A 14,947-nucleotide genomic window follows, 5' to 3' on the forward strand; every position below is an offset into this window, starting at 1 on the left:
CACCGGTCACCAACTCACCATACCAAGCTTAATCTGAATCAGGAAGAGGGAAATTGGCAATGACCAAAGTACCTAACTCTATTGGTGGTACTGCATAAAAACAAGCCATCAACTAGGTCAGTACTGCTGATCACCATTGTTAGGTGAGGTCCCTAGACCTTAGTGATGAGTAATAAAGTGAGCCCATAAATACTATGCTAGAATTCAGCAAAGATGTTGAAGACACAATTATGAGTGCAGCAAAGTTTAAGTCCTTAGAGTCATCATATCCGTAGGTTTAAGGACACACTAAGGCCATGTTTAGATCCTTCAAAATGACAAAAGTTTTACCATTTTGAAGCATTTTTTTGGTAAAATGGATCTAAACACTAGGGTAAGAAAATGATAACTTTACATTTGGCAGTCTAGAGTAGCAAATTTCGTCAAAAAGAGCATAGGGATGCGGACCACCTCTCACTTTTACCCAAAAAATTGGCAACTTTTGCATGCCTCTAAACACCAAGTAGCAAAAATGCAATGCCAAAACTTCTGTCACCAAAACTTTTGTCATTTGCTATTTGCTATTCTAAATGAATCTAAACAGGCCCTGAGTCTTGCGCGAGCACTTGTTTTCTGCAAAACGAAAAGTAGAGAGCTTTAACCCCAATAACCGTAGTATGTGATACGATCTTGGTTATAAGTACCGTGACATCGAACTAATGATGATGATCAAGATGGACCTACTCCCTCTGTCCCATAATAATTTTATTTTTTAGTTTTTTATACAATGTTTTGACTCTTCGTCTTATTTAAATTTTTTTAGATTAATATTTTTATTGTTACTAGATGATAAAATATGAATAATACTTTATGCATGTCTAAGTTTTTTATAAATTTTTTAAATAAGACGAATGGTCAAACGTTGGACACGGAAAAACGAAAAATGAAGTTTTATGGGGTGGAGGCAGTAAGTAGCTAAAAGTAACCATATCGCCGTACAGTTCGTAGTAATGAAAGATTTTAGCTTTTCTCGTATCCTGATTAATTTACTGTGGGGTACTAAACTGACTATTGTACAAACTAACCCTATTTCTCAAGGTAGGTGTACCATTGGCATCAAGAGAAGAAAGATGCTAAACCTTTTCCGTAGCCCCAGTTCTTTCTTTTTATTCGAAAAGAGATGCCTATTTTTTTTAAGTAGCCACTTTGATATCAGAATACTTAACCCTCATTTAAGAAACTCGGTCAGAGAGGGATGGTGCAACCACCAGAGGCCTAACTACGCATGCACCGTGCACCACACTATTAAAATATTGTAAAGTTCGGGCCAACAATGAATTGATGAGCCAGATGGATCGATCCATCGAGAAGTTAAACAGGTTTCAGGAAGATTCAGAAAGATAACTCATTGGATTGCCATGAATAAACCTGGACGTTAGTCCTAAACTACTCGAGGAAAAGGGATTAAGATACGGATTAAAATTCTCGACAAAAGCGAAAGGCGACCGGTTTGGGCGGCCGATTGACACCTCCTGGCCTCTTTGTAGCAATCACCAAAGTGATCCGCCCTTGAGCAATGAGCAATTTGGTGCATGGATTATAGATAAGCTACTCCACTCGAACCAGGTCATCGGTTGTTTTTTCTGGTAAAAGGCAAAATAATATATTTGCAAATAAAAAATAATTTATAAATAATTTTTATATGCATGTTTTTATCTAAATTAATGTTTGAAAATAAACAAATTATACCAAGAAAATATCAAAATCAACTGCAAATTTAGATTTAGATTGAAAATTTAAGTTTTGACTTATAAGTATAACTATAAGATAAAGGTAAAGATAAAATAGTAGGTACATTTAGATTTTAAAGGGTTTTTCGCAAGCAGCATGGTCCTGCATGGGTAAGGGTACGGTCTACCTAACTGTTATGTTCGCTCATGGGAATTGTGTTTTATTTAAGTCCTTACATTATGGTTCGTGCTACTCAATACAAATCTTCATGAAGAAGTAACGCTCGTGTGATCAGTCACCGATAGCAATCTAGCAACTCTCATTTCTGTTAGGTGGACAGAGATCTAATACTCCAATAGTAAGGGTGTGATCAACTTGTGAAGCGCACGGAATGACGATTGATCGGTTACGGATTACGATAAGGAAGTTATAGATGTTTGTGATGTGATTCCATGATGATGTATAGGTTTGGCTAAGGAGGGTGAATTACGTGTATCAGTATCCGGTGCCCCATCCCACTGTCTCCTGGTAAAGTGATTGCTGGCGCTCTCCGGAGCTGCCGGCCGGTCAGCGAGAGAGATTGCATCGACCGATCGATCTAACTATTCCGTGTGGTCATCAGGTGTCATGTGACCCCCCCCCCCCCCCTCCGAGACGGATGGACACGAACGTGGGCAAGCCAAGACACAGCGGGGATTCATCGGCGCGCCAGGCTGCCCAGGCGTGGGCGCCATGTGCGCGCCTGCGTGAATCCGTGGCGCTGCCAGCACGGACGCAGCAAGCCAGACGACCTCCCCCCCCCCCCCCCCCTCCCGCACGGGCCGCACGGCACGTGGCCCCGTGCCGCATCTCCGCGCGTTTCCCTCCCCCTTTGCACGCGACGCAAACGCACGCATCCGCGTCAGCGCGCGGTGTACACGAAGGCAGACGACGCGCGCCGCGCACGGAGGCGCCATTTTCAGCCTGTGATCGGTCGATTTTATCGCCGTCGGTTGGCCAGTGGCACATGTACTAGAGAGTAGCGCACTACGCTGTTGCGGCAGCGTGCGGCCATGTTCTGTGCGTGGGGCGTGTAATAACCACGGGCCTCGATCTGGAGCAGGCAGCGGATGGCGCATCGCATGCGACCGGAGCGCGGAGAGAATATAGCTCCTGCATGGGCGAAGGTTCTCTGGGCTGTTGGTGTGTCGCGCGACAGTTCGTCCACCACGCCACGCGAGCGGCCATGTGGGGAGGAGGGCAACACAGCCAACACTCCATCATGTGCCTATACCGGTCGCACCGGTCAATGCCCCGCTCCGCTCCAGGGCTCGACTCTCGCTAAGGCTCCAGCTTTGTTACTACATGATTAGGGAGAAGTACGTACAACGCGACAGATATGATAGACAAGTGGACCGTGACATGGTTAGTACTACGTACGTGCAACGTGACAGGTAATCAGGTACGAAGAACAAGGACGCCATTGTAATTCCCTCTACTATTTCTCAAGATGAACGGACGCTGTTTATTCTGCTCTGCATGCTGTTCCACAAGCAGGAGCCGTATCATAAGGCCCATTTTTAGGGCCCATATAATGCTCTTTTGTGACACGGCCCTTGTTCTTCTCTAATTCAGTACAACCAGCCCAAAAAAGCTTTCTGATGCATTCTGACCTTATAGATAACCTTTATATAGTTGACCTTAGTGATTTACAATAAATGCTGGGAAAGCTACAGTAAATAGAAAACTTCAAAATCAACTCCAAACTCAAATTTTAGCCGTAGCTTTACTGTCCATTTAAAATAAGAAAAAAATAACATTTACTAGCTTCCATTTCTCAACAACGCAAGTTGGGACATTAGAGGTTTCATACAACAAGACAGTTCAGGATTTACAACGGCCGCCGAACTCTTGCTGGCCAGTGGCCATGTACAAGTCATCTAGCTGAACACATACTGTTTATTTATTTATGTCCCCTTTCCAAGGGGTTGCCACACAGTTCCTTTCTCCTCTTGACCTTGGAAACCAGATCGAGAGCCTCCCAAGTAAGCCTTGATCGCTAAATTACAGCTTTGACTTGGGACGGCTCACCGTTGCTTCAATGGTCCCGTGTGGTTCATCGGTCGGCAGGTAGACATCATCAGCAAACTGTTCGGATAAAAAAATAAGTAAAAGTGGATAAGATATGAGAGTTAAGCTTAAATTGCAATGCCCCAGCATAAGATTTGCTAACTCTCCCGTGAACACAAGACATTGCACGAGGATACCACTCACTTTCTCTCTATATTATAATGTTGCACGTCGACAATACGGTAAAACTTGAATATTAGAGAATGACCTAATATTAATTAAATAGGTAGAGGTACGGCTTCCAACCCAGACTAGCTAATCCACTATCTTGTGGAGCTAGCCAGAAGACCTAGGTTGACAATATGGCAACACTTAAATTCATTCTATCCATGAAATCTAGCGTAGCAGTATAGACTATATGTCTATATATAGTAGTCAAGAAAAAAAAATTCAAGCAACAAGGAATAATTTCTACGGACAAACACAAAATGTTAGTTTCTAAAACAGGGAAATTTTCCCTCCAAATCCATTATATCATTGAGCATTTGTTATGGATATAAAACATTTCATAGTCAGTCATGCCCATATTCTTTAACCAAGCTACTTCAGTTTAGCTATTAATAACTAGAAAAAAAAACTTAAGTGTGTGTTTGATTAGAACTGATCGTGTTAATCTAAATGTGAATTGCAACCCACCATTAGCGTTGAGATGAAAGTAAAGAAAAGATTGGGCAAGCAGAACAATACAAATATCTTTCTCGCTCACCTTCACTAATCCTGGATTTTCTTTGTTCCCTAAGTTAACAGGCAGAAAGTGGAGGTTCGGCATCCTAAGCTGAACAGATGCTATATCCGGAAACCTTAAAATTGTAGACATAGATTAGTGAATGTATATAGGAAGGCTAGAAAGGAGCTAAATATGAATGTGAAGAACTTGCAAAGAACAACCAAAACAGAGTTACAGACCTGTTAAGAACTTCCTTAGCCATCAGGTATAGTGTATTCTGCACTGATGGACTATACACTCCAACATCCGGAGGACCAAAGAACGTGTCTGCAAGAACTTTCTTTACGTCCTGGTACCTTTGTGTGAAGCAGAATGGCTTTGACGGGATCTGGAAAACATGCTCAAAAGGATACCTGACCAAATAAAAAAGGGGATGAGCTACCATTAACTTCAACCCACCCAAAGATTGATGCGACAGCCTATGTAAGATCTATGCATCTACAGGACGCAGTGGCAAACTGGAAATACAAAGGCTGTTGAACAAAATAAACAAAAAACAGTTAGATATTATAGTACTGTACTGAATTTACTTGTCTCATGCCTTGAATGGTCACAGCTTTTACCCTTAAAGAAGGTAAGAAAAGGGTAATAGTAGTGGATGACAGAATTTCACAAGTAGATAGAAAGAGTACCAGACCTCCACCAAGCAGTTACTTCTGTTGCTACAATCCTTTCTCTTGTATCTGGAAGAAGTGTGTAGCGATCCCTCACAAACTTTTCGAACCCAGACTGAGACAAGGTGGTGTAAGGTTAGCATGTACTACTAGAAATTGAGCATGTATGTGTGATAGAAAATCAATTCAACTCTTGTTTTGTTAAGTTTTCCATTCCTTTATTTATACTTCATCGAAGCTTAAATAGTTAAATTATTTTGCTTTTGCAATACTTCAGCTAGCACTTTACCACACATTGTTACATGTAATTTCTTAAAGCATATATAGCACTTGTTACAAGTTTATTCCTATCCCAACAGTACTAACCATACAAAAAGTGTGTCACAAGTCAACCTAGGCAACCCCAGTGTAAACAGTTAGCACCTGGTGAGAAATACCTGAGTTGTCTTTAGCAACGAGTATCCTTGGATTCCAGAATTTATAAGTAGGTTTCCAGACTTCTTCACAATGACCTCTGTAATGTGCTTCTCAACACCAAGTTTGAACCCTATAGAAGTTAATATGCAGATATATCAGGTAATTCGAAATGTTCATCCAAAGAAACTGCTCTCGTTTAAATAATTTACATTCGATTCGGAATGTTCATCCAAAGAGAATGTTCTTGTTTAAATAATTAACATTTGACAACAGAAGGTATGTTCACATGACATATGTACCAAACAAATGTCATTCAGCGGGGAGCAACAAGCTTATATTCTAAAGCAGATTGGTGATGTAAACAGCTGAAAAGACATTCTTTGCCAGTCTCATATTCTTCCTTTGTACTTCCTTTCAAAAAAAATATATTCTTCCTTTGTATCATTGTTAACTAGGAAAATGACCTAGGTCACAAATAAGATAAAATAGAACATATCAACTAGAGAAATAAATTATTACGAGATTCAAATTGCAAGTTGCAAACATAGATCATGGGAAATTATGCTTAAAAGTTAAAATCTTTTAAAAAAAGTCTTAAACATATAGATAGAAAATTTGTGTACTTCTCGATGCCCACTTACATAATTGCATTCTAGATGCTTCTGAACAAACACATCTGATTTATTACCCAATATTCTTCAACAAAGGAAATTAAAAATAAAAGGCCATCATCTGGGACTTATATGATCTTTACAACCACTCCTGAAAACAGGGTAATTCTGTATCTAGTGTTTAGAGGTCGGGAACTAATTGCTCAAAAGGTGTTGCCAAGGGTCAAGGTTGTTCAGTGCCCGTCTCTTTTGTGCTGCGGTTCCACAATATAGAAAATAAAAAGTCATCCATTTCAACAAAACAATTTATTATATATATAAAGTAACAGAAAAAGGAGCCACCACGTTCACTCTCACGGGCTAGAAAATCCCACATTAATCGAAGGAAAATAAAAAAAAAGAAAAGATAACAAAGAAAATAGGTTTCTACAAAAAAGGAAAAGAGCGTGCCTTTGAATCGGACAAAGCAAAGAAAAGAGGTTTCTATAAGAAAAAGGAATAATAGAACATGCCTTTTTGAAATAAGATGTAATTGGACGCAAAAATAATAAGATTAAAAAAAAGAAAAGATCATGTTTTCTGGGGAATCGGACAAGGAAATTTTGTTGGAACCATGTGAGACAGAAACAATAGAAATCATACATAATCCAATCACAATCGTACTCATATATGGTTGTAGCACCCATGTTGGTAACTGATTTATTGGTTTTATCGGTTGTACATGAAAATCATGCATACCCCTAGCAAAACACAAGTAAACGAAGTAATCACAGATTTTTTGACACCACAAAGTAGCACATTCGATATCTTCTCACCGCAAAACTAGCACAACAGAAAAGTTGGATATCTTCTGGCCAAAATCTGCTTCATCAATAAATTAGCATGTTGGAAGCTTCTCATTGACTAAAAATCACATATTAATCGAAAAAATAGAACCCTATTAGAAATACAAGTTTAGAATTAAAAATAAATAAAATTAAAAAAATAGTTCATGTGCAAATACAATTTAGAACAAATTCATAATTCGGACTAAAATTTAAAAATAATTAATATTGAGTGAAGAGTCCATCTATAGGGCAATTTGGAAACATCTAACATTCTAATTAAAAATAAGTAAAACTAGAAGAAATAATTGATGTATCAATATATATCCAATTTAGAAGTATGTAAATTTAAATTAAAAATAAATATTATGTAGAAAAGAGTTTATATAGAGGTACTGTTTAGAATACAAATATAATTACAAATTGAAAATTGAAAAATAAAAAAGCAAAACGAGGTTTCCCGTAGAAATACAATTAGAAAGCTCTGAAATTCAAATAAAAAAAAGTAAAAGACAATCAATATCAGGAGTAGAATACAAGTATCATATAATTAATAACGATGCTAGCCGCACAATATGTGCGGACCACCGTGCTAGTTCCTAGTGACCCTACTAATATAATTCATTGTATTTGCACAATGGCCCATACAATACTGGGAGGTAGGCCTGGAGATTCTTATTAGTAACTTTAAACTTCTGCAGCAGGTTTTATGAGGATTTTCAAGAAGATGTAAGGATGGGCCTGGTGAATGAAAATTTACGATGAGGAACGGGAACTACATCTGTTGGTTGATTTGGATAGAATTGCTCTTCTGTAATTATACTTGTACCGTGCTCTGATTTTAGTACGATGTGAGGAAATTTGGCACTGTTGGTGATAATATACTTTGCTATTGTTAAATAAAGATGGGGGTTTGACACTTTGACCTCCTGACAATAAAAATGACTATTCTAACAATATAGCAGACTAAACAATCGTTATGCTTCACCATTAAAAGTTTAAAACGTGCCTCTTCTTTACCTTAGACTACGGAACGACTACGCAAAGAGTAAGCACAAGAGATAAAACTCTTCTCACCGTGGGAATGAGGCTTCCCATCGACAACCACACGCTCCCATGGACGCTCGACGATGGTCACCGTGGCCTCTGAGACCTGCCCGAATAGGAAGACACCCAAAATTACCCGTAAAACTCCCAACTTGCATCGATAAAAGAGCGTATAATCAGTCAAATAAGACGTCATTTTTATCTACCTGCGGGTACAGCGAGGTGAAATGCCTTCCCAGAATCACGGCGAATTCCTCCATGGAAACCACCTCCGTACATTCCTTCGCCTTCACATACACCTGAACGGACATAACCACACCCAAATCAATCTCGCAATTGGCAAGGCAGCGTGGGTGGCAGATAACGCCGATATCGAGGGACCGAGCGTACGGTGTTCTTGATGGAGTCGGTGGCGACGATGGCGGAGTTGTCGTCGGAGGTGTAGGAGGGGAGGCAGTCGGAGACGACGCTCACGGCGACGCTCCACTCGACGATGACGTGGCCTCCGCCCGCCGCGGGGCGGCGCCAGACGCGGGAGACGCGGACGCGGGACTTGCCGTGCCTGCCCTGGAGCTCGAGGAGATCGGCCATGGCCACCGGTGGGGTGGTACGGATCCGATCTGCGCTAGTGGGGTGTGGATGTGGGTTGCGGTGTTGGGCCGATCAGATGCGTACGGGCTCTCCATTTGTAGAGGGGGTGGTGGGGCCCCGGACACAGGAAGCGTAACACTGGAGTGACGTGTCACCACGGTCCCGCTGTTCGAATTGAATAGTGTAATGCTCTGGCGTTATTACACGACGGAATCGCAAAGAAAGGAACGGGCATGTACAAGTCCACGGTGATGTGAGGCTTTAACGAGTTTCTCCCTGGATCCAAACTTTTGGTTTCGTGCCCAACCTTTGACCATCCGTTTTATTTAAAATTATTTTAAAATTTTAATAAAATAGTTACAGGTAAGATATTATTTATAATTTATTATCTAAAAACAAAAATATAAAATATAATTTATTAAAGTCAGATGTTATATATAAAAAGTAAAAGATTGATTTATTTTAGGACGGAGTGAGTAGCTTACACCAACACGTCAGTGGGAGCACCTAGAGTAGCCTGCGTCCATTCTGCCAAATTTTTTTTACGTTTTTTCTCTGTTTTTATTGCCGCGCTTCTTAACTTTTTAAATTACTATAGGATACAATACTTTTATATAGTGGAAGATCACATCATATATTTCTCAATTTTATGGTAGTTAACTTTCTTGTTTATATTTATTAAATAGATATAAAAAACTGAAAAATATTTATCCTCCTATCCGCACCACGGCGGGTCTACGGCGAGACTAAGAAGATACTTATATGATTTGCATACTATATTACGATAAATATAGATGTGATTTGTAGGACCAACATATCATGACACTCGTAATCGAAAAACTGTCAGAGAAAATATTTTCATGCCAAAAGTAGCACGGTTGCGGATGTAATCCGTGTCTGTCTGTACCAATTGATGTAATAATTGCCCACTCTAGCTACCATCAGCATCATGTCTACACTTCAAGCTAAATTAAATTTTTAACTATAAATTTAGAATAGTTTTTTTTAGATTTTCTCATTATAATTTATTTTTTAACCTTAGTTTTTAGAGTGCTAATAACACACATATATAAAAAGATTCATAAATTATTTTTCATTTTGCAAATATGTCGTTTGGTTTTTCCAAGCAATCTGCCATATCTTTACATACAGTGTAGATGCTGGACTTAAAGAATTGGAGGATGAGATCCTCACAGGGATTAGTGTAGAGAATGAAAGCGACCTATATGTAAATGGCTATATTTTCATATATCTTTACGGCTAGATAGATAGATAGAGAAGACAATGATTTAGATCACAGAAAAGAAGTTCATATAGGAATTTGTTCAGTATTAAATTCATGATAGGGAACCGTTTTTTTTCTCGTTTTTCTGAAAATTAACCGATATTTACACATGTTGTTATTGGACGCCATTTCACCATTCTAATACAAATAAATTATGGATTGTCTTTTCCACAATGTACGCGGCCAACAAGGAATATCATGTTCTATGTAAAAAGGTATGCTTAAATATAAGACTTTATAGATTACCTCCATCAGTTTCTGTTGATTAAAAGACAGAAAAACATGTTAGAGATTACAACACTTGCTAGCAGCTCTAAGCCACACGGCTCAACAGGGAAGAAAATACTAGGGCCCCTTACAGGACATTTTAGGGGCGACATAACCCTTAAAATCATAAGATCACAATTTGAATATGTCATTGCCCATTTTCACTTATTGACGCCCTCTTTGATAACGAGGAACACACCATGCCCCCCAAGCCAAGCTATACGTTATCAAAGACCCCAAGCAACAACCGACCGTCAACCCCAACCCCCCCACATTATCAATGACATCGTACAAAATTTTAACGCATATTCATGCAAAATGTTATTGGTAATCATAACAAAATACATTATGCCCATTTATTGTAATACATGTTTTAGCTTGCACTCTCTTGGATTCTAGCTATCCAAATTCATTCTCCTAAATTGAATTTCTTTTGGGTAGGAGGAGTAAAAGTATTTGTTGGTCATATAAAAAAAATCAATCAGCAGCTTCAAAAATTAGCACGTCATTTACAATCTAATAGTCTACCTGCATATAAATATATACTATTACATCTATTTTAAAATATAAGTATTTCTAGGTTGTTTAGTATAGAATAAGAAAATTATACAATTTCTCTTTTATTCACTTTAGTGGTTGATTGAATTTATTAGATTTTCTTTTTAAACATATGATTAGACTTAAAATTATTAGAATGATTAAAATGAATCAGTGCAGAAGTATTTATACTATATTATATAAATTTAAATATTATAAATGATTATAGTTTACGTTAAGACATAAGCTACCTCTCGTAGACCCAACGTCTTGGAAACCCGTACAAATCTATGGTACACTTCTACATTAAGCTTAATATAAGAGCTAAGTACTAGCTCTAAAATATTTTTATGTTATTAAGAGCGAGTATAATAAATGATGTAAGCGGGTTTTAAAAATTGTCATCTTATATTTATGCTTACGTGAATGAGAGAAAAAAGAAACGAGAGGAGAAAAACGGACTATAGATTTACAGCCAGCTATAACATAGGCACTAAGACACTATATATAAAATGTGGAACATACATCAATGATATAGTAATATTTATGTAAAACTATTGTACAAGTTAACTAAGGAAAGATTTTGAAGCTAGTATGATATGGAAAGATTTTAAAGCTAGTTGTTAGACTTTTTATTAACCTCGTTATAAGAGCTAACGTATAGCTAATTTATACAATAATTAAAAATAAACATATCTTACATCATTAATGTATAATCCACCTCTCACATACATATATTGTCTTGTCTTATAGTTTGAGTTATAGTTAGCTGTAAATTTATACTTGATTTTATTTTTTTAATCTCTGATCTAATTAAGCATAAATATAATACGGCAATTTATACCGCTCTTATTATTTTTCTCATCAAAATATAAATATAACACAATACTAACTTTTAAACCCACTTGCATCATTTATTACAACAGGACCTAACGACGAGGAAACGGGGTAGGCGTGAACCCTGTCGTCCCCTCACCAGGGCATCAGGCGCTTTCTGTCAAGGAACGTGCCGTCGACACCGAAGACGCGAGGATAGAGCAGAGCGGACCAACCAACACCGAAAACCGCCGCTCGCACACAGTTTCTCCGTGCACAGCTGCAGCCCATTGTTTGTGTCTCTCTCTGCTCGCGATGGTAATCAAGTCGCTTATGCTTCCGATCACAGAACGTGTCAGTCGTTGAAACACTCACGCGTGATTCGGTGGTTCCCCGTAAGCAGAACTAAAGTCCAACAAGTGCTGAATCATCGGATGATCATTGACGCATGCTGATGCGAGTAGAGCTAGCTGTACACCTCATAAAAAAAACCGATTGCAGGCTTGCAGCCATGCAGGGTTTGGTAGGTGCCGACGGCCGAGTTGGGAGCTGCCTTTTTCTTCCATCCTCATCAAGTTGATGGTACCAATCTACACGGTTGTGGATAGAGCAGCGCATGGATACTGGGATAGCGTCGAACGTCGGGGTGCTGTCTTCCAGGCAAGCATGGATCAGCATTGTCGTTTCTTTTGGACGGGGGAGTAGGATGCTTGAAGTTGTTGTTTTTGGGGCCGCGGGATCAGCCCACCGCCAAGATCTGGACTCATCCGGATGTGATCTGTTTGGTTGGGCGAGGACGAAGCAAGTACGTCGAAAGAAAAAAACAACATCGTAGCAGTTGTACAAGGATCAATCTCCGGTCAATGGATCCTTTGGAAATTGATCGTGTCATGAAAATGAACTGTTCTGGATTTCGAGTCACTGTCCATAATGACCGTTGATTTCCACGGGTGGAAGCAAATTTTATAATAAAGATGTCTATCACCAATAGTTACATCTTATATATCTTATTAATTAACAGATGACATGTATAATATATCACCTCGAATATACAAACTAATAATATTTTATTTATTTACTCTCTTGCTAATATTTGTATTTTTCTTTGAGCTTAGGTAGAGGTCAGCTCTTATATCATCTGTATCCTCACATTTTTTCTCCATATCATCACTCAATCCTATATAATACTTTTACGGACAGCAAATAAAGTTTTACTGTAATTTTTTTGAATGAACCATAGGGGGGGGGGAAGAGAGGATCCCCACCTGAATCGATTGAAAATAACAAGTTTAGCATACAAAAAGATACAAATCTGAGGGACCGAAAAGGCCATCAGAACACAGCCCAAAAGAACTGTAGAACCCTACGACAAAGCCGTTAGTCTGGAAGCCTGTTCCAAGCTTCTCTCAAGATCAGATTCCAGGCTTGAACGTTTGGCTGAATATCATCTCTCGAAAGTCTTTACGCCTAAATGGTAGTGGACTCAAGACCTGACATAATTGGCTGATGAAGGAAAGGCGTTTTTGCATCAAAGATGACCCCATTTCTATGGGTCCATAGCAGCCAGAAACAGAAGGAGATAAAAAGGCCTTACTGTAATTCTAAAGACTTCACATCATTATATCACTGGACATGGATAAAAGAGAGTATTTGGTGGTTGCCTTGGTCTGAAGCCCCTCGCTTCAGGTTGATCTAGCCGCGTGCGCAAAATTGGACGTCTGAGAGCGATACCTGAGACGGGCGCGATTTTGAGGTCAGCAAAGCAAACACGCTCAGACTCATCAGCCACCTAGGTGCATTCCTAATGGATTTTAGGTCATGAACACCTATGGAACTGAATTTATAACCATTAATTATTTGCGGACATAATAAAATAAATATTAGAAAGTTAGCGCGTTGATTTCAAAAGACTTTCTAATCAATGTCTACGAAGAAAATTTTGTCAAAAAAATTGTACTGTTTATAAGCTTGAAAACCAGGTGCCTAATAATTCACAAGTCCTTAAGTTGCTGAGATCGGTGCCCAAAAAATTGAAGGGGTTTGCTATTAATCAATCAATATTAATTTCATAATGTTAGTCACTTTTCAATGCCGCATATTTTTCTATCTAGCCTTATCTATTCGCTTATGTTTATGCTTAAGCCAAAATTTAAATTTTCAACATAAAATTTATAGTTAATTTAGAATTTTTTATCATAATTTATTTATAAGACTTTACTTTAAATCACTAAGAACATGTGGATGACCCTAGATCATTGTGAGCATACTTCCTAAGTCGCTAAGCGATATATTTTCTTTTTAAAAAATTATATGCACAAGTTTCTTTAAAATGCAAATAAGTCCATTTTTATAATTTTTGATAACTAATACTAATTATACGCTAATTGGACCAGACAATGGCTAATGAGCCTTTTGAGCACTTCCGAACGAGGCCTAAGATGGCCATAATTGCACTCAGATCCTGTAGAGCTATATAACAATCGACCATACTCCGTCTCATCTACTTCACTCCCCTTGATATCTTCTCCCTATTCTTTTCATGTTTGTTTATAGTTATAAACCAAAATTTAAATTTTTATCTTTAAATTTAGAGTTGATTTTGGAGAGTTTTTTCATGGAAGTTTATTTTTCAGACTTAGCTTTTAGATCGCTAAGAATAAGTATATAAACGTCTTATTGACAAATTATTTTTTTTACAAATATACAAATTGGTTTTCTATGAAAAAGACAAACAAACACCCCTTGCAAATAAATCCAATTTCAACTTTTAATAACTAATATCTAATTAATCGTGTTCTAATTCCTCTATTAATCGTATTAGTTAACGGTTAATCAACTCATTCAGCACTTCCGAACAATGCCTAAAATGGTCAGGATTATGTAGGTTCTACAAAATTGTATGAGAATCAAAATATCTCGCTCCAAACATAGGCACACAGCCACACTATCCACCCCACCTCCTAATGTATCACTGGCTTTTTGAGACCTAGCGGTTACTCTTTTTCTATTGCCTTTCACCTTCCTTCCCCCTTTACCCACTGAATTCGTGCCACTGTTATTATTTTATTTCTCAATCTAGTGTTGGTTCCTTCACATCCAACACTGACTACCACCCTCCTCTATCCTCATGCCGCCAGCGCCAACTCGGTCATCCCTCAAAACCCGAAGAACAACTGTTCATCCTTCAACCCCTGTAATTATTTTTAGATGTGTGCTTTCTTAATTGAAGCATATACCACCATCCTTTATATATTTGCTTTATGTTATTAAAATATGTTGTAGCATTAATATGTGTATATTGCTGGTTTTTTAAGATAGTTCTTTTGAAATCTCCTAGTAGAGCCTTGTGCAGCATCATATACACACATGAGTAGAGATGGTAATGGGACTCA

At 38.3% G+C, this 14,947-nt stretch overlaps 1 protein-coding gene across 1 annotated transcript; it reads right to left on the reverse strand.

Annotated features, from left to right (window-relative positions):
* Window positions 1–3,492: 3,492 nt before the first annotated feature.
* LOC102704100 (uricase-2) lies at window positions 3,493–8,708 on the reverse strand. Its single transcript, XM_006645008.3, has 8 exons — window positions 8,450–8,708; window positions 8,266–8,358; window positions 8,090–8,165; window positions 5,598–5,707; window positions 5,184–5,275; window positions 4,726–4,899; window positions 4,526–4,619; window positions 3,493–3,837 (listed from the first exon to the last, which is right to left on the reverse strand). Exons 1-8 carry the CDS (start codon window positions 8,648–8,650, stop codon window positions 3,754–3,756), a joined length of 924 nt encoding a protein of 307 aa, XP_006645071.1. The 5' UTR covers window positions 8,651–8,708; the 3' UTR covers window positions 3,493–3,753.
* Window positions 8,709–14,947: the final 6,239 nt, after the last annotated feature.

The sequence above is a fragment of the Oryza brachyantha genome, chromosome 1 (genome assembly GCF_000231095.2).
Source record: "Oryza brachyantha chromosome 1, ObraRS2, whole genome shotgun sequence".
Classification (NCBI taxonomy): Eukaryota; Viridiplantae; Streptophyta; class Magnoliopsida; order Poales; family Poaceae; genus Oryza; species Oryza brachyantha.